The following is a 21,454-nucleotide window of genomic DNA, read 5'->3' as shown; positions in this document are numbered from 1 at the left end:
ACATGTATTTTCAAACAGTAATATTCAGTTTTAAAAAATTCAGATTCAAGTTTTCAAGATGAAGAAATTCAGAACTTCAAATTCAGTTTTCTAAAATTCAATGTCAAAAATTCAAGTTCAAAAATTCAGATCTGACAGAAAGTAGGTCACAGGTCATCCACAGGGAAGAGTAGATGATCTCAGAAAAGTCGAACAGAGCATTTTGGCCAATTGGGGACTGCGGAAGTTTTCCAGCGCGAACGTGGTGGTGGTTCAAGAGGTTGCCACTCTCTGACTCTTGTCATGAATCGCCCGGAGGTCTATTACATGTACGACGCAGTCTAGACCGGACGCGAACGGTGCGACGCGACCCGTGAAATCCCCAACAGCACACGGATTCCCCATCCTATTTCTGACCTAGTCCCAGCTCTTTGCAACAGTCGCTTCAAGCTGTGTTGCGTCGCGCCGCTCGCGTCCTGTCTGTGTAACTGAGGTCTAGTAAGCTGGCGTTCTAATCAATTTTACACAAAATGTAGGCTACTTTAAAACAAACACCAGAGACCGCTTAGACAAATGTCCCACGTGCTGAGAACGCTAACCTAACATATAAACACAAAATCATTCATGTTTAAGAATCTTAACGTTACCTCAGGGCGATTCATGACAAGACATTAAAACGCTTACGTGAAAACCGCTTAACGTGGCTCACTGTACGAAGATAGTGATATTAAAGGACCAAACTCAGTACAAATCATATTAATAAACCATACTTTGTATAAAAAATCAGATGAGCCCAGAATACCTACGCAACGCGTTTAATTGTGCGTTAACGTTAAGCATTTCCTTACCATAGAAAACCGTTATAAGAAAACGCTTAACGTGGCTTAGGCTACTGTACAAAGACAGTGATATAAGGACCGTACACATCATATTAATAAACCATACATGTATAAAAAATCAGATGAGCCCAGAATATGAACGCAATGCGTTTAATTACGCGTTAAGCATGTTCTTACCATAGAAAACCGTTATAAGAAAACACTTAACGTGGCTTAATAAACCTTAAACCTGATTTGTTATACATAGTAGGCAGGCCTATGGTTTATTAAGGACCATTTAAGGTTTATTAAGCCACGTTAAGCGTTTTCTTATAACGGTTTTCTATGATTAGAACATGCTTAATTAAATGCGTTGCGTTCATATTCTGGGCTCATCTGATTTTTTATACAAAGTGGTTTATTAATATGATTTGTACTGAGTTTGGTCCTTTAATATCACTGTCTTCGTACAGTAAGCCACGTTAAGCGTTTTCATATCGGTTTTCTATTAAGGAATTTGCTTAACGCGTAATGAAACGCGTTGCGTTCATATTCTGGGCTCATCTGATTTTTTATACATGGTTTATTATTATGATGCGTAGGCTACTGAGTTTGGTCCTTGTCTTTGTACAGTAAGCCACGTTAAGCGTTTTCTTATAGGTTTTCTATGGTAAGGAAATGCTTAACGCGTTGCGTTCATATTCTGGGCTCATCTGATTTTTTATACATAGTATGGTTTATTAATATGATGTGTACGGTCCTTATATCACTGTCTTTGTACAGTGAGCCACGTTAAGCGTTTTCTTATAACGGTTTTCTATGGTAAGGAAATGCTTAACGCACAATTAAACGCGTTGCGTAGGTATTCTGGGCTCATCTGATTTTTTTATACAAAGTGGTTTATTAATATGATTTGTACTGAGTTTGGTCCTTTAATATCACTATCTTCGTACAGTGAGCCACGTTAAGCGGTTTTCACGTAAGCGTTTTAATGTCTTGTCATGAATCGCCCGGAGGTAACGTTAAGATTCTTAAACATGAATGATTTTGTGTTTATATGTTAGGTTAGCGTTCTCAGCACGTGGGACATTTGTCTAAGCGGTCTCTGGTGTTTGTTTTAAAGTAGCCTACATTTTGTGTAAAATTGATTAGAACGCCAGCTTACTAGACCTCAGTTACACAGACAGGACGCGAGCGGCGCGACGCAACACAGCTTGAAGCGACTGTTGCAAAGAGCTGGGACTAGGTCAGAAATAGGATGGGGAATCCGTGTGCTGTTGGGGATTTCACGGGTCGCGTCGCACCGTTCGCGTCCGGTCTAGACTGCGTCGTACATGTAATAGACCTCCGGGCGATTCATGACAAGAGTCAGAGAGTGGCAACCTCTTGAACCACCACCACGTTCGCGCTGGAAAACTTCCGCAGTCCCCAATTGGCCAAAATGCTCTGTTCGACTTTTCTGAGATCATCTACTCTTCCCTGTGGATGACCTGTGACCTACTTTCTGTCAGATCTGAATTTTTGAACTTGAATTTTTGACATTGAATTTTAGAAAACTGAATTTGAAGTTCTGAATTTCTTCATCTTGAAAACTTGAATCTGAATTTTTTTAAACTGAATATTACTGTTTGAAAATACATGTCTATAAAATTCAGCCATAAAAACATTTCAATTTGTTAAATTTCAAATGTTCAATATTCGTTTGAAAAAATTCAAATTCAGAACTATTTAAACTACCACCTAAAATTCAATTTTGTTAGATTACACTTGCAAATAATTCAGATTTACACAATTCAAATTCAAATCATTTTGTCATAATATAAGCTCCATAATCTTGACTAAGCTTAACAGTGTCTGACCTAATATTTTTAATCTTATCACAGAAGAAGTTTTTAAAATTTTCACATAGTTCAAAAGATTCCTCGATAAGTTCCTCGGTGTTGAATAAAAACTTGGGATTATGATGATTGGCATCATTGGCATCAGCCAAAAAATTGTTTTTCTCTTCTATTACTAAGCTTTGATAAGTATACAAGTAATGTTTAAAAATTTCTAAAGACACTTGAAGACCATCCTTTTTCCACCTTCTCTCTGCCTTTCTACACTCCCACATGGAGGCCCGAGTTACTTCATTAAACCAGGGCTGGGGTTTAGATCTGACAGAAATCATTCTGATGGGGGCAACACTATCCAAAATGTCGGCGCATGTAGAATTAAACACAATGAGAAGCTTCTCTACATCCCACTGCGATGGTTGATTTTCCAACATTGAGGTTAATGGGGCTCTAATATACAGATTTGAAAAAAGGTCAACAGTTGCATGATTTATATACCTAGACATTCTAGAAGGAGCATCCAAGATCTTTTTTTCATTATCAAGAGAAAGTTCAAATGTGACGGATTAATGATCTGAGAATGCCACATCATCCAAAATAACATTCAGAATTGACAAATTAAATAATAAAACAAGATCTAATGTATGACCATAAATATGTGTCGAGCCATGAACATGTTGCACTAGTTTAAAAGTCTCAACAAGATTTTAAAAGTCTTTAACTAATGGGTCTGAGGAGCAACATACATGCACATTGAAGTTGCCCAAAATCAAGAAACAGTCATAGTTACATAAAAGTCCACTTACACACTCAGTAAACTGGTGAATAAAATGTTTGTTAAACTTTGGAGGTCGATAGATCAATGCACACACTAAAGATCCAGTCTGCACTTTAATCTGAATCAACTGAAATTCAAAAGCTGCGTAGTCTACAGTCTGAATGTTTTTGCAGTTTAACGAATTTTTAAAAATGCTTAAAAAATCACAATTATGTGGGACTGCTTTAGAAAAGGGGATCAGATCTCCATTGCAAACCCAGGTTTCAGTCAGAAACAGTATATCCAACTCTTTAGCTTTGAAAAACTCATGCAGTATAAATGTCTTATTTGAAAGAGACCTTACATTAATCAGGGTCAGTCTTTTTGTCCGGGAATAATCCACCTTTGTTTGAGGTTCGCGCCCGACGCAGCAGAGGTTCGCCAGATTCAACCCCGTCCAACCGGGCGTGCAGACCGATACCAATTGCAAACCGCACCCAGGTCAGCAGCCAGACACTCCACACCCTGTAGCACACGCTCACACGGATCACAGGAATAGGCCACAGCTCGACGAGGACACGGCACGAGCATATCCACCGCCCGTAGACGCAACCTTGTCGCCGCCAGCACACCACCTCGTTTCCCCCGCTTTCTACGCTGTTTCCTCCGGCGAAAATCACAAGCTAGTCGGCACAGGTAAGATGGGCAGAACAGCGAGGGCGGATGATGACTTTTAGATAGACCAGTCAAAGCGGTGTCAAGACGGTCAGCCATACCATGATTAACGTCCAACAACGATTGACGATTATAAACCAAACAATGTGTAGAAAATTGAGCCCAAGAGCATATAACAAACATTGAAATAACTAGCAGAACAAAAATTTGACCAGAGCACAGACGGCATGCCATGCATATAGGCGCCATCACTGTGTTGATCTTCTTACCCAAAGCTGGTGCGTGCATGCTGGCAGGCCTCTTTGATACCTAAAAACTATAACTGTAAAACCGCATATTTCTGTAAGCCGCACTATATTGGTCCAATGAGGGTTTCCAATAACACGGGGAAGGTTTCTTGCTTGTTCCATCTTTTCTCAAGACAAAGTATTTTTGGTTAAATAAGACACATTCACATATGCAATTACCTCGTTTTAATCTGACTCCATGAATTAAAAATGTTCAATATGACAAAATAATGTTATGTTTACACTTACAATAGTTACAAAATAGGTTCATGTGATAACTTAGTCCAATCTGACTTCTGACCTGTAATGCAGCCTGAATCATAATCATACACTGTTCGTTTGTTGGCCAGAGGAAAACTGACTGAGTTTTTTTTCTTCTTCTTCTCCATTCTGTCACCTGATGGAGTCTGGGTTTCTTGCCACTTGCCACTCTGGCTTGCTTAAGTTGGGACACTTACAGTTTTTTTGAATTGCTTAAACACTACACCCCATTCTCTGAACCATATTCTCAATAGCCTGAACCAATTTGTCGAATAAATCACTCTTTCTGTAAAACATTAAACAAGTTCAGGTAGTTAAAACACTGTTTGCATATCTCATGCACTCTTTTGCAAAACTCTTAACACATTCTTACTCACTAAAACACATTTCGCACTGTGATGCACTTATGTTTCAAAACACTAAACACAAGCAGGCTAAAGTCAAATACAACTACAACACGTTTGTAATTGTTTACACACAACGACTCAAAATTGTTCACACACATTTCTAATCATGTGACCAAACCAACTGTACAACTGTACCAACTGTACAAGTCAGTTCAGAGTGCCAAAATTTACTCAAAATGTTGAATGTTATTTTTTTTTCGATTGCTAAACGACAGTGAGCAGAACTGGAGCTATATGTACAAAACTCTAACTACAGTCTACACAGCAGCAGTTCATGTGGACCAAACTCTAGTTCGTTTTTCATTGCTTGAACAGTTTTCAAAACTCTACACACTTATCCCATGACTTTAACCACAACCTGCACAACACTGTGGATTTACAGCACTTTGTTCAAATGCTAACACGCTGCTGTCAAAACTGTGAACCACACATTCAAAACAGAATAGATTTCAGCCTTGTGCCTTTCAAACACTGCTGATTGAAAGGCTGAGAAGGTGTCTTGTTTTAGACTTGTTAATTTTGGAAATGGAACAAGGAAGACGGGTTCGTGGAGGGAGAAGGGTGGCAGGGAGAGGGCGGATGCGTGGAGGAAGACAAAGAGCTGTTATTTCAGATGAAGTAAGGGCTACACTTATAGACCATGTCGTGAACCATGGTCTCTCATTGAGAGGCTGGGTTGAGGGTACAACCCAATCTGCAAAGATCCACAGTGGCATCTGTAATGCAAATTTTCCATCATACAAACAGGTGAGAGTTACATCCTTACAGTAAATGAAAACATTACAGGAATTTATTTTGTATTGCAATTATAGAATATTTACAGATATATATTACAGTAAGTTTGACTGTAAAATATATTTTTACAACAGGACCCAAAGGCTGGCCCCAACAGGAGGAACTGCTCCTGGTTTGGAACTGGAGGAACTGGTTTGCAGCACATCGCAGATTTATGGTTTTGTACCTGCCTGCATATTCACCCTTCCTCAACCCAATAGAGCAGTTTTTCTCTGCCTGGAGGTGGAAAGTGTTTGGTCACTCACCACCACCCACATGACCAAATGTCTCTTTTGGAAGCCATGCGTGCCGGATGTGAGGACACGAGTCCAGAGGACAGGGATGGATAAGGCACTCCAGAAGGTTCTTCCCCAGGTGCATGGCAAGAGAGAACATTAGATGTGATGTTGATGAAAACCTGTGGCCTGATGCTAGAGAGAGGCAGCATTAGCCCCTCAATTATTTGTTCGGATTACAGTATGTACTTTTAGTTTCTACCTTTTTTTTTTCTCATTACTGTAATTCCTTAAATTACTACAACATTTTGAAGCAAACTGCTCATTTTCATTTACCTTAAAGAATTATGTTCTAAAAATTTAAATAAATCATGTGAAAGAATGTCACTCTTTTCTTTGAAGAAAATATTACTTTGTATGAAGTCACTGAAATTGTTCAAAGTTTGTATTTTCTGTATTGGTGTTTGATGCTAGTGTTTTTACTCTCAGTGTGTGTTATCTCCGTGAGGGTTGTGCATAGTGTTTGGCTGCAGTGAGCCTGTTTTGAGCCACGTGTTAAGAGTTGTGTTGCTTGGAATGAGTTTTGCAGGTGATGTGAACGGTTTAGCTCAGGTGACTGTTGGTAGTGCAGACTGTAGATGCTGAAGCAGAATACATCTCTCTCACTGACCTTTATTTCGCAGTTGCACAACTCTTCTGAGTGTACTGTAACATGCTTTTCATTTAGAGTTTTTTTTACTGTAACCTTTTTCAAGGTTCAAGGTAACTTTATTATCCCCAAAGGGCAATTTAGATTGCAGCCAGCAGTAACAGTATAACAATCAACCAACAACAATGAAACAACAACAATAGACATAACCACCAAAAACCATAATTCATTTGGAATTACAGGGTATTGTTAACAATGGTGATGGCAGACGGGATAAAGGACCTTTTTAATCTGTTTGTTCTGCATCGCGGCAAACAGTATCTGCACCTGGATGGCAGCAGCAGAAATTCATCCCACAAGGGATGACTATGGTCAGCCAAAATGGCTCTCACTTTCTTCAGGGATCTGACCTTATACAGGACATGTAGGTCATTTAAAGGTGTGCCAACAATTTTGCTGCACACCTTTACGATACCTTGCATGCGATTTATCTGTTTAGTAGACAGTGACCCGTGCCAACAGATAAAAGAAAAGGTGAGAACTGATTCAATAAAACAGGAATAAGACATTTCCATAAAAACTGTGTCAACATTAAAACTGCGAAGCAAGTGCATGCGCTGATGTGCTTTTTTACACACAGCATCAACCTGGGACTCAAAGCACAATTTACTGTCAATTACCGTCCCAAGATATTTGTACTGCTGCACTAGTTCAACTGGCTGGTTGTCCATCAAAACAGGGGAAATAACTGTGATTTCTTCTAAAGTCGATGCACATATCTTTAGTTTTTTCCACATTAATGTTTAAAAAGGAGGACTTGCACCAATCCATAAAATCCTGCGCTACAGGACCGTGTTCGGGGTCATCACTACTGAGGAGGGACACAATGACAGAATCATCCGCAAATTTAATAATATGGCACCGTTCATGATGGCTTTGACATTCATTTGTGCATAAAACAAATAAGAGAGGGGAGAGGACACAGCCCTGGGGGGACCCAGTAGAAGAAAAGAGTACATCTGATAAGACACTGTTCACTCTCACCCTTTGTGACCTCACTGTTAGAAAGTCCATTAGCCAGCAATCAGTCCAGTATCAATTGTTATAAGTATTCTTCAACCTGTCTGCTAAGACATAATACAGTTAAATGCGGAGAAGTCAATAAATAGTAGACGGACAAGGGACTTGGCCCCCTCAAGATGTTTAAAAACCATGTTTAAAAGTGTCCCTGTTGCGTCGTCCACTCCTCTGCCCGATCTATAGGCAAACTGAAGAGGGTCTAACTTATCCTGTACAGTGTCCAAAAGTGCATCCTTCACTAGCCTTTCAAAAGCTTTCATGACAAGAGATGTGAGTGCCACTGGTCTGAAGTCATTGAGGGTCTTAGGAGTTTGAATCTTAGGCACAGGAACAATTATTGAGTCCTTCCAAATACAGGGGACCCTATACAGCTGTAGGGACAACTGAAAAATGAAGCAGAAGATGTCTGCCAACTGGACGGCACAGTTCTTCAAAACACGTCCCCCGATACCATCAGGACCTGGACTTTTTCTTTCTTTTACGCACGAAAGAGTTTCAAGACCATGAATTTATCAATGGGCACAGTATTATTCACCGGATTTAAATCAACATTTTTTTAAACCGACATCTCCTCACTAAAATCATGGACATTAAAACGATTATAAAATCCGTTCAGTTCATTGGAAAAGTCCAGGTCTGTTTTCCCATTCTGAGTAATGCAAAGCGTTTTGGACTGCAACCCCATTATGCCCTCCCATGCAGGACGTGAATTTCCAGTACTCAGCAAGTTTTCTACTTTGTCTTTAGATACGCGCTTGGCAAGCTTGAGTTCCCTCTTCAACTATTTCGATAGTACCCTGTGCTGTATCATATCCCCCTGATTAAAACTAATGTTCCTCTGATTAATTATGCTTTTTACTGATTTAGAGACCCAGGGTTTATTATTAGGATAAATGAGGATGGATCTTTGGGAGATAATCATTTCCTCATAAAAGGATATATAGATATATATTTCTGTCAGTTCGTCTAAGTCCGGACAAGCATTTTTAAACGCACCCCAATCAGTGACAGGTCACTGGGTCACTGTATTTTTACATGCAAGTGGTGAATATACAGACATTCAATACTATACAATATTCATTACAAAACTATACTTGCAGTATACAGTATAAAATGTATTCACCATCTCATTCTCATAGTAAGTTCTCATTGCTATACTTTTTTCGTAATTGCAAAATTTGTTTATGTTGTTAAAATATACCTTTTTTCTGTAACTGCATGCTTTGGATTCTGTGTTCTCCATTCTTTGATGTAGTGTCTAATGAATGATATGTAGTGTTTATAATATTGACTCGCTGTGTGTTAGATCTGAAAGCATTGTTTGATTTTGAGCACAGATAAAATTATTTTGAGGCAATTGTTTAATTTTGCCAGAAGAGTCAACGATTCTCTGAATGTAGTTTGAAAATTTGGTTTTGTGTTTAAGGTTTTGAGAAAGTGAGTGATGGTTTCAAGAAATGTGTTTAGCAATTCAGAAAATCTGTAATATTCAACAATATTATTGATCTGACTGACGCTGTTGTATGAGAACTGAACTGAGCTGTACGATGCCATCACTGTTTCAACTTGATATTGCAACAGAAACTTTTAACTCTCTCTTTCCAGCACTTTAGACACAGTTGCTCCGCTGCGCTTAAAGAAGATTAAAGAACATAGTCCAACGAGCACACTCAGGCCCTTAAGAGAGCAGCCAGAAAAATGGAGCGCAACTGGAAGAAAACAAAACTAGAAGTATTTCGCGTTTCATGGAAGGAGAGCTCGATTGCACACAGAGAGGCTTTAAAAGCTGCTAGATCTGCTTATTTTTCAACCCTATTAGAAGAAAATAAACACAATCCTAGGTATTTATTTGAAACAGTGGCTAAACTAACGAAGAAGAAAGCTTCAAACGCAGAAGTTTCCAAGCAACAAAGCAGTAATGACTTTATGAACTTCTTCACATATAAGAATGATAATATCAGGGACAAAATTATAACTATGCAACCGTCTAATACAGTATCGCATCAGGAAGTGCATTGTAGTCTTCCTGAGGAAAAAATCGATTCATTTATTGCTATAGGAGAAGAAGAATTTTGCAAACTCGTCAAATCATCTAAATCGACAACGTGTATGTTAGACCCTATACCGACTAAGCTGCTGAAAGAGATGCTTCCAGATGTCATAGATCCTCTTCTTAATATCATTAATTCGTCTTTGTCTCTAGGACACATACCAAAAACTTTTAAGCTGGCTATGATTAAACCGCTTGTTAAAAAAACGCAACTTGATCCTACAAAATGAATCAATACAGGCCAATCTCGAATCTGCCTTTTCTCTCAAAGATATTAGAAAAAGTAGTATCTATCCTCACAACTGTGTTCCTTTCTTGAAAGAAATTATATCTGCGAGGATTTTCAGTCCGGATTTAGACCGTACCATAGTACCGAGACAGCTCTCGGTAAGAGTCACAAATGATTTGCTCTTATCATCAGATAGTGGTTCACCATCAGCGTTACTCACAGGTTCACGCTTAAAGTCTGTGTACAGAGAACGGTGTCGTCTTAGCGGCCTCTAATTTAATAACTAATGATCCTTACGACGGAAGTGAATCAATCAAAACTAACTTTAGCTGGGAAAACTCTTTTTTCAAGTACCTCTATAAAGCCAAAACAATCTGTTACCTTAAATTATAAGTTTATCTCTGTAAAGCAGCTTTGAAACAATCTACATTGTTAAAAGCGCTATATAAATAAAGATGACTTGACTTGCTGCCTAATACATTCCAACCCCTGACAGGTGCCACTGTATATAATATATACAGTGTCATATATACTGTACAGCGATATAATCAATGTTATTTACTTCACCTGTCAGCGGTTTTAATGTTGTGGCTGATCAGTCTATATATATAAAAGAATGATTCATATGAAGTATTAATATATTAACTTAAATATGTGGTGCTTTTTTCTAACCACCAGACTCGCAGAGTGAAATCAGTTTTACCATGTTTTAGTTTAAGCCTGAGGATAATAAATATCCCACTCTAGGTAGGCCGTGTGCCTGGGCCGATGGAAGGCTACGTACATTTACTATCATTCATTCTTTATATATTTACATAGTAACGGGCTGGCCCACATTGTAAAGTGGCCCTACCGGGAAATCTGGTGCTTCAGATGGCCAGCCGGAACATACTAGTGGATAAGTAATGATTGAGAGGGATTATCATAGACTTTATTCTAAACAAAAATGAAGGTGTAGGGGTCATCTTTACCGCATACCCATAGTGTACTATTTGATTAATACTAGAAGCAAAAAAACATGGGACACTGTTCCTTTTTGTAATTTTTTATTCATGCTTTGTGTAAAGATATATTAGATATTGGATAACACGTCACAGGTTCTCTTGCACAGTTATTACAGAGACAATTAAATATACAATTTAAGCAGATTTAACACCAGGTAATTGTAATATTCTTAAATAAGAAATGACTGTTGAACACAAACCGTACAAAAATGTCCAATGATATTTTGGATATAACTGAAGTAGTCGTTCTCCTCAGATACATGAATAGATTAGAACATGACCATGTTGATCTTATAAAATGGGAGCACAACATACATTTTAGAAAATGATCTACAACATTTTTAAGCCACGGTATATTCTGGGAATATAACTATAAAGTAAAACATAGTGTTGCCTTGTAGTATTTTGCATGATCCCAAGGTGACAAGCATGCTACCCAGATTTTTGTGTAGGAATCTTTAGATCAAAATGATCTCACAGTCATCGTAGTCATTGTCTTCAGAAGAAAATGCCATTGTTAAAGTTTAACATGGATGATTTCTGTTTGGACTGAAGACATGTACAGTAATTGTAACAAACAATTCCATATTTATGGGAAAACAAAGGGAAACTGATTTTAAAAGCAGTTAGGTTTTCCTACTATGCTGATCATACCAAGGTTATGACAATACAGAAGGTGACAGGAGCATGGTACAAACCTCAGGAACAAATACATTACAGAGAAGATGAGACAAGGCCCACATGCCAGAGTTCTGGCTCTGAAGATTTCACAGTGTTTGTGAGGCATCGATCTGTCAAGCTGATCTATGGGTTCAGAGACTCCTCATTTTTGCGTTCCAGATTTCTCGCACAGCGTGGACATGTGGTCGAGTTATCATAGTAGCAATCCCTGGGCAAGATGGCAAAATAAAAAAACAAGAACAATACTTAGAAAGTATGAATACAGTAGGTACATGAACGCAAGCGCTTCTAACTACACAAGCTTTCAGAAATGTGCAGTTTCATTTAGCAGCACAAGTACATTGTTGTTTACCTTAAATACTCAGCATTGTCACAAGGCTAACCGTAAGGGATAGTTCACCCAAAAATGAAAATTAGCCCATGATTTACCCACCCTGAAGCAATCCTAGGTGTATATGACATTCTTCTTTCAGACGAATACAATCGGCGTTATATAAAAAAATTGTCCTGTGTCTTCCAAGCTTTATAATGAGAGTGAATGGCTGGAGAAAATTTGAAGACCAAAAAAAGTGCATCCATCCATTATAGAAGTAATCCATACGACTCCAGGGGGCTAATAAAGGCCTTCTGAAGTGAAGCCATACGTTTGTGTAAGGAACATACCCATATTTAAAACTTTAAAAACTATAATCACTAGTTTCCGACAGACGGCCGTATGCATCAATTTACGGTGGAGCACTAAAGCCCAATTTATACTTCTGCGTCGAACTCCCGCAGTAGCTACGTCGTAGGCTGTGTGTAGCGCGCGTACCCTTCGGCGTACCCTGATGTGCACCTCTCCAAAAATCTAACAACGCATCAATTCTACGCGGACGCAAGCGCAGTGATTGGTCAGGTAGAACCCCTCCCTCGGGTTTCACACGCTCCCTCTGCATGTGTAATTGCACATCAACGCGGACAATGACGCAGAAGTATAAATTAAAACCAACGCGTTGCCTACAGCGTAGAGGCTCCACCGTAAGCCATTTTGAAGTGAAATGTCAGAGGATTTCTATTTAATAGAAGAGGAGCTTCAGTTTGTTGCACGGCCCTATTTGTTTAAACCGCGAGAAGCGTCTAGAAGCTTACAATACTCCTACATCCTACGTCATACATGCACGACGGGATACTCTTGTGTCGACTTGCGTAGTATTCGTACGGTCGTCTGGCAGAAGCTAGTTATTTTAGATTATAAAGTTATAATTAAAGCTGCAAGCAGCGATGAAAGGGCCCTCGCACCCGTGCCAACCGCCACCCGGTGGCTTTAGGAAGACAGAGCACGGTGGGCATTGTGCATTTAAGTAGGTAAATATAGGAGTATGTCAAAGTCAGTTACAAAAATGTCCTTTATTATGGGGATAATAGCATGCGTTATCACTCAGATAAGTGTTGCTAGCATGTTTTAGCATGTTTCTAGAATGTTTAGAACTCAATGGCATATTAAATATGTCGCTAGCAATGCATCACAGTTTAAAACGTGTCACTTCCTGTCGACAGTAGGTGGCGCTATTACTTTAACTTAAAATTGGCATGTAGATGTGTTCAGGGCAGGACTCTTATCAAACGTGTGAAGTTTGGGGCCGATTGGACATTGCCTTCTTCAGTAACAACAACTTCCCGTTTCATTGCATTAGCGTGCTTTAGCACTTAGCTAAGAATTGCTAGCATGTTTTAACATATTTCTAACATGTATATAACTCAATGGCATATTTAATATGTTGCTAGTAATGCATCGCAGTGTTAAACATGTCACTTCCTGTTGCCAGTAGGTGGCGCTATTACTATAACTGAAAAGTGTCATGTAGATGTGTTCAGGGCAGGACTCTTATCAAACGTGTGAAGTTTGGGGCAGATTGGACATTGCCTTCTTGAGTAACAACAACTTCCTCTTTCATTGCATTAGCATGCTTTAGCACTTAGCTAAGAATTGCTAGCATGTTTTAACAGGTTTCTAACATGTTTATTACTCAATGGCATATTTAATATGTTGCTAGTACTGCATCACAGTGTTAACCATGTCACTTCCTGTTGCCAGTAGGTGGCGCTATTACTATAACTGAAAAGTGTCATGTAGATGTGTTCAGGGCAGGACTCTTATCAAACGTGTGAAGTTTGGGGCAGATTGGACATTGCCTACTTGAGTAACAACAACTTCCTGTTTCATTGCATTAGCAGGCTTTAGAATTGCTAGCATGTTTTAACAGGTTTCTAACATGTTTATAACTCAATGGCATATTTAATATGTTGCTAGTACAGCATCACAGTGTTAAACATGTCACTTCCTGTTGCCAATAGGTGGCGCTATTACTATAACTGAATATTCTCATGTAAATGTGTTCAGACCAGAACTCTTATTAAACGTGTGAAGTTTGGGGCAGATTGGACATTCAATGCCTGAGTTACAGCAAATTCCTATTTAATTGCAGTAATAGCATGCTTTAGCACTTAGCTAATGTTTGCTAGCATGTTTTAGCATGTTTCTAGTATGTTGTTAACATGTTTAGCACTTGCTGGCAATTTTGTATATGTTATTAGGAGTCCAAAACAGTGTTAAACATGTCACTTCCTGTTGCCAGCAGGTGGCGCTATGACTGTAACTGAATTTGAGCATGGTCATGTGTTCAGGACAGAACGCTTATCAAACGTGTGAGGTTTGGGGCAGATTGGACATTGTTTGCCTGAGTTACAGCAACTTCCTATTTCATGGCGAAACATCAAAATTTGTCAGGCCGCCGAGGACACGCCCTTCGACGAAAACTCTAGATCTTCGCAATTTAACGTCGCAAAGGCCTTAAGATTACACTCACCAAATTTGAAGATGATCAGATTAAAACTGTAGGAGGAGTTCGTTAAAGTACGAGGCCTGAAAATGGCAAAAACTGCACAAAAATCAGAGAGGAAGTTCAAAATGGCTGACTTCCTGTTGTGTTTAAGGCTATGCTCCAAGAGACTTTTTTGTAGGTATTGGGTCATTACATGTATGTACCGAATTTCGTACACGTACGTGAAACGTAGCGGGAGGCGCACTCCGTTGAACCTTTATAGGTGGCGCTATCGAGCCATTTTACCCCGCCCAATTCTGAAACGCATATCAGATGTCAATTTTCGCCAGTTCTGACGCGTGTGCAAATTTTCGTGAGTTTTCGTGCATGTTTAGGCCCTCAAAAATGCGATTAAATGCGGAGAAGAAGAATAATAATAATAAATATAGCTGCAAGCAGCGATTACGGGCCCAAGCCGGTGGCACCGCCACCCTGGTGCCTTTAGTTACACTAAAGGCACCGGGCTGGCGCTGCCACCGGCTTGGGCCCTCCATCGCTGCTTGCAGCTATATTTATATATATATATATATATATATATATATATATATATATATATATATATATATATATATATATATATATATATAAAGCCGCCACCCCCGTTGCCTTTCGGGTTCCTGTGCACGACGGGCAATAACGTAACCCCGCTTTGACTGTCGAGAAGAAGTCTGCTTTAGAGCTTGTATCAGTGTGAGTCTTTCTGCTCCCCTCCAAACACACACAGAAGGGGGGGGGGGGGGGCTGTCTGTGTGTGTGCCCCCCCCCCCCCCCCCCCCCCCCCCCACACACACACACACACACACACACACACAGAGAGAATGGCAGGGGGAACTCTGTCAGAGAGAGACAAAACCACATTCAAACCAAAATATCTGACTTCATGTTGGTCGGAGCTTATGACTGTAAAAGAGAAAGTTGTCCGGATCGATAAGCATAATATACAGACCGAGTTTTGTGACTGTAGGTAAAAATAACCCCCCCACTTTAGTCAAAAGTATCTTGAAAGTAACACACTTCCTGCTGCCAGTTGGTGGCGCTATAACTTTGACTCACAATAGTCACATCCATGTGATAGCCCTCTTACAACAAACACACTGCTGAAGTTTCATCAAGATCAATAAATGTATGAAGACGTTATAACACTTTGTGTTTTTCTTTTCTCGCCATAACTTCGTTTCCTCGCCACGGCCAAACCATTCGAGATATCAAAAATCCGTCCGCAATTTAGCATCCTTAATGTCTTGACTTCATGCTGACCGAGTTTGGTGAAGATCAAATTACATTTCTTGGAGGAGTATATAAAATTCCAGGGGCGTGCGTTTTCATACAACCCATAATAGCCGACTTCCTGTTGGGCTGGCGTAAAACTTAGAGCACGAAAGTTGTTCGGCCCGATGAGATCTATATGTGTACCGAGTTTCATACTAATTCATGCAATATTCAGTTTGATATATGGACCAAGTTTTCGGACCCCGTTAAAGGGGGCGCTGTTGAGCCCCCCTGCCACGCCCGGGTACCAGCTTCAGCCCGGCCCTGATGGCCGCAGGTTCTGACCTGTGTGCAAAGTTTCAAGAGTTTTCGAGCACGTTAAGGGCCCCAAAAGTGCCCGAGAAGTCCCACACAGCAGAGAAAGGGTTAAAATAAAGCCCCCCTCCTCTCTCACACACACAGACACTGAGAGAGACTGGCAAAATTCCCATCAAATCACATTCAAACCAAAATATCTGACTTCCTGTTGGTCGGAGCTAATGACTGTAAATTAGAAAGTTGTCCGGCTCGGGGAGATAAATATAAATACCGATTTTTGTTACTGTAGGTAAAACTAATACTCCATTTTTGACTAAAGGTGGCGCTACTGAGCCCCTTACCACGCCCGTTTCTGAAACTTTGCACAAGTGTACTAGGCAATAAATGTAAAGTGTCTGTCGAGTTTCATGCAATTTCAAGCATGCTAAGAGTCTCAAAAACTTTAAAAAAGAATATTAAAGTTTGCTGCGTTGCCATGGCAACAGTATTTAAGATATCAATAATCCTTTCACAGGTCTACATCTGCCGTGTGTTTACATTATACACATAAAGTTTGAAGCAAATCGGGTAAAAATAAGAGGGTGATTTTAAAGCATTTTGAAAGTGACACACTTCCTGCTGCCAGTTGGTGGCGCTATAACTTTGACTCACAATAGTCACATCCATGTGATCGGCCTCTTACAGCGAACACACTGCTGAAGTTTCATCAAGATCAGTTAATGTATGAGGATGTTATAACACACTTCCTGTTTCCAATATTCGCCATAAATTCGTTTCCTCGCCACGGCCAAACCGTTCGAGATATCAAAAATCCCCTGGCAATTTTTCATCCTCAATGTCTTGACTTCATGCACACCGAGTTTCGTGGTGATTGGTTGAATTTTCTAGGAGGAGTATTTTAAATTCCATTGCATGTGTTTTTTAAACTACGCCAAATAGCCGACTTCCTGTTGGGCTGGGGTAAAAAGTCAGAGCACGAAGGATATATGAACCGATGAGATCTATAAGTGTACCGAGTTTCATATTATTACACGCAAGCGTGTTTGATTTATGGACCAAGTTTTCGGACCGCATTCCAGGGGGCGCTGTCGAGCCCCCCTGCCACGCCCGGGTACCAGCTTCAGTCCGGCCCTAATGGCCGCGGGTTCCGACCCGTGTGCAAAGTTTCAAGAGTTTTTGAGCACGTTAAGAGACCCAAAAGTGCCCGAATAGTCGTAAGAAAAATAATAATAATAATAATAATAATAATAATAATAATAATAATAATAATAATAATAATAATCCGGAGGAAAACAATAGGGCCTTCGCCTTTTCAAGGCTTGGGCCCTAATAATAATAAACAGAGCAATTCCAAGAGGGTCCTCACACCATCGGTGCTCGGGCCCTAATTAAAGCTGCAAGCAGCGATGAAAGGGCCCTCGCACCCGTGCCACCGCCACCCGGTGGCTTTAGGAAGACAGAGCACGGTGGGCAATGTGCATTTAAGTAGGTAAAAATAGGAGGAGTATGTCAAAGTCAGTTACAAAAATGTCCTTGATTATGGGGATAATAGCATGCGTTATAACTCAGATAAGTGTTGCTAGCATGTTTTAGCATGCTTCTAGCATGTTTAGAACTCAATAGCATATTAAATATATCGCTAGTAATGCATCACAGTGTAAAACGTGTCACTTCCTGTCGACGGTAGGTGGCGCTATTACTTTAACTTAAAATTGTCATGTAGATGTGTTCAGGGCAGGACTCTTATCAAACATGTGAAGTTTGGGGCAGATTGGACATTGCCTTCTTCAGTAACACCAACTTCCTGTTTCATTGCATTAGCGTGCTTTAGCACTTAGCTAAGAATTGCTAGCATGTTTTAACATGTTTCTAACATGTATATAACTCAATGGCATATTTAATATGTTGCTAGTACTGCATCACAGTGTTAAACATGTAATTTCCTGTTGCCAGTAGGTGGCGCTATTACTATAACTGAAAAGTGTCATGTAGATGTGTTCAGGACAGGACTCTTATCAAACGTGTAAAGTTTGGGAAAGATTGGACATTGCCTTATTTAGTAACAACAACTTCCTCTTTCATTGCATTAGCATGCTTTAGCACTTAGCTAAGAATTGCTAGCATGTTTTAACAGGTTTCTAACATGTTTATAACTCATTGGCATATTTAATATGTTGCTAGTACAGCATCACAGTGTTAAACATGTCATTTCCTGTTGCCAGTAGGTGGCGCTATTACTATAACTGAATATTCTCATGTAAATGTGTTAAACATGAGAATATTCAACCGTGTGAAGTTTGGGGCAGATTAAACATCCAATGCCTGAGTTACAGCAAATTCCTATTTAATTGCATTAATAGCATGATTTAGCACCTAGCTAATGTTTGCTAGCATGTTTTAGCATGTTTCTAGTATGTTGTTAACATGTTTAACACTTGCTGGCACTTTTTTGTATGTTATTAGGAGTCCAAAACAGTGTTAAACATGTCACTTCCTGTTGCCAGCAGGTGGCGCTATGACTGTAACTGAATTTGAGCATGGTCATGTGTTCAGGACAGAACGCTTATCAAACGTGTGAAGTTTGGGGCAGATTGGACATTCAATGCCTGAGTTACAGCAAATTCCTATTTAATTGCAGTAATAGCATGCTTTAGCACTTAGCTAATGTTTGCTAGCATGTTTTAGCATGTTTCTAGTATGTTGTTAATACGTTTAACACTTGCTGGCAATTTTTTATATGTTATTAGGAGTCCAAAACAGTGTTAAACATGTCACTTCCTGTTGCCAGCAGGTGGCGCTATGACTGTAACTGAATTTGAGCATGGTCATGTGTTCAGGGCAGAACTCTTATCAAACGTGTGAAGTTTGGGGCAGATTGGACATTGTTTGCCTGAGTTACAGCAACTTCCTGTTTCATGGCGAAACATCAAAATTTGTCAGGCCGCCGAGGACACGCCCTTCGACGAAAACTCTAGATCTTCGCAATTTAACGTCGCAAAGGCCTTAAGATTACACTCACCAAATTTGAAGATGATCAGATTAAAACTGTAGGAGGAGTTCGTTAAAGTACGAGGCCTGAAAATGGCAAAAACTGCACAAAAATCAGAGAGGAAGTTCAAAATGGCTGACTTCCTGTTGTGTTTAAGGCTATGCTCCAAGAGACTTTTTTGTAGGTATTGGGTCATTACATGTATGTACCGAATTTCGTACACATACGTGAAACGTAGCGGGAGGCGCACTCCGTTGAACCTTTATAGGTGGCGCTATCGAGCCATTTTACCCCGCCCAATTCTGAAACGCATATCAGATGTCAATTTTCGCCAGTTCTGACGCGTGTGCAAATTTTCGTGAGTTTTCGTGCATGTTTAGGCCCTCAAAAATGCGATTAAATGCGGAAAATAATAATAAATATATATATATATATATATATATATATATATATATATATATATATATATATATATATATATATATATATAAAAATAAATATAGCTGCAAGCAGCGATGACGGGCCCAAGCCGGTGGCACCGCCACCCTGGTGCCTTTAGTTACACTAAAGGCACCGGGGTGGCGGTGCCCCCGGCTTGGGCCCTCCATCGCTGCTTGCAGCTATATTTATTTTTATATATATATATATATATATATATATATATATATATATATATATATATATATATATATAAAGCCGCCACCCCGTTGCCTTTCGGGTTCCTGTGCACGACGGGCAATAACGTAACCCGCTTTGACTGTCGAGAGGGCAATATAGCCCTATGTATCACTCGATTTTATTTAACCAAATGTTTTTTTAACAAAATATGTTATTTATCTGATTCATCCAACCCTATATTGCACTCTTTTACTAATACTATATTATATTTCATCGTTTTCATGTCTTGCCCTCAAACATATCTGTTTAATCTGCTTATTTTTAAGTTACACATAATACATTGATTGAAAAAGAAACTCAAACTTTTTGTTTATGGTAATATTATTTGATACAGAAAGAAATAAGTGAGACTGTGGGAGTGAGGGGAGGGTAATGACAGCCAAAGGGAGACAGAGACAGATAAGTTTTGAAACTAAAAAAATGACATCCTAACTTTGATAATGTTTAAATATACATAAAAATGCAGCATATCATTCATTGAAATTAGTGTACTTTAAAACACTTGTTTAAAATAAAAAACACATTTATACATAGTATAAAACACTAGATGGCACAATTGTTCATAGTCTTTCTGCTCCCCTCCCCACACACACAGACAGACAGGGGGGCTGTCTGTGTGTGTGCCCTCCCTCCCCTCCCCACACAGACACACACACACACACACACACACACACACACACACACACACACACACACACACACACACACACACAGAATGGCTGGGGGAACTCTGTCAGAGAGAGGCAGAGAGAGACAAAACCACAATCAAACCAAAATATCTGACTTCCTGTTGGTCGGTGCTAATGACTGTAAACCAGAAAGTTGTCCGGCTCGATGTGCACAATATACATACCAAGTTTTGTGACTGTAGGTAAAAGTAACCCCCCCACTTTTGTCAAAAGTAACACACTTCCTGCTGCCAGTTGGTGGCGCTATAACTTTGACTCACATTAGTTACATCCATGTGATCGCTCTCTTACAACAAACACGCTACTGAAGTTTCATCAAGATCAATTAATGTATGAAGACAATATAACACATCGTGTTTCTCTTTTCTCGCCATAATTTTGTTTCCTCGCCACGGCCAAACTGTTCGAGATATCAAAAATCCGTCAGCAATTTAGTATCCTCAATGTCTTGACGTCATGCTGACCGAGTTTGGTTGCGATTGGATGAATTTTCTAGAAAGAGTGTTTCAAATTCCAGGGGCATGCGTTTTCATACCACCCACAATAGCCGACTTCCTGTTGGGCTGGCGTAAAACTTAGAGCACGAAAGTTGTTCGGCCCGATGAGATCTAAATGTGTACCGAGTTTCATATTATTACATGCAAGCGTGTTTGATATACGGACAAGTGTTTGAATCCCATTCCAGGGGGCGCTGTCGAGCCCCCCTGCCACGCCCGGGTACCAGCTTCAGCCCGGCCCTGATGGGTTCTGACCTGTGTGCAAAATTCAAGAGTTTTCGAGCACGTTAAGGGCCCAAAAAGTGCCCGAGATTTTGCACACAGCAGAGAAAGGGTTAAACTAAACTAGCCCCCCTCCTCACACACACTCACACACACACACACACATACACAGATCCCCCCTCCCCTCCCCACCCCACACAGACAGACACACACACACAGAATAGCAGAGAGACAGAGAGAGACACAATTCACATTCAAACCACAATATC

The 21,454-nt window shown here is 39.9% G+C and overlaps 1 protein-coding gene across 10 annotated transcripts in view; it reads right to left on the bottom strand.

Annotated features, from left to right (window-relative positions):
- Nucleotides 1–11,088: 11,088 nt before the first annotated feature.
- def8 (differentially expressed in FDCP 8 homolog) overlaps nt 11,089–21,454 on the bottom strand; it is a 65,648-nt gene continuing 55,282 nt past the window's right edge. For all 10 annotated transcript variants that reach the window (XM_079621848.1, XM_079621840.1, XM_079621842.1 and 7 more), the window contains one exon: nt 11,089–11,930. In XM_079621848.1, the coding sequence (XP_079477974.1) occupies nt 11,846–11,930 (85 nt within the window). In that variant the 3' untranslated portion in view covers nt 11,089–11,845. The remainder of the gene's footprint in view (nt 11,931–21,454) is intronic.

This window comes from Phoxinus phoxinus (genome assembly GCF_949152265.1).
Source record: "Phoxinus phoxinus genome assembly, chromosome: 8".
In the NCBI taxonomy this organism is placed as follows: domain Eukaryota; kingdom Metazoa; phylum Chordata; class Actinopteri; order Cypriniformes; family Leuciscidae; genus Phoxinus; species Phoxinus phoxinus.
This window is presented reverse-complemented; position numbering and strand designations above follow the sequence as displayed.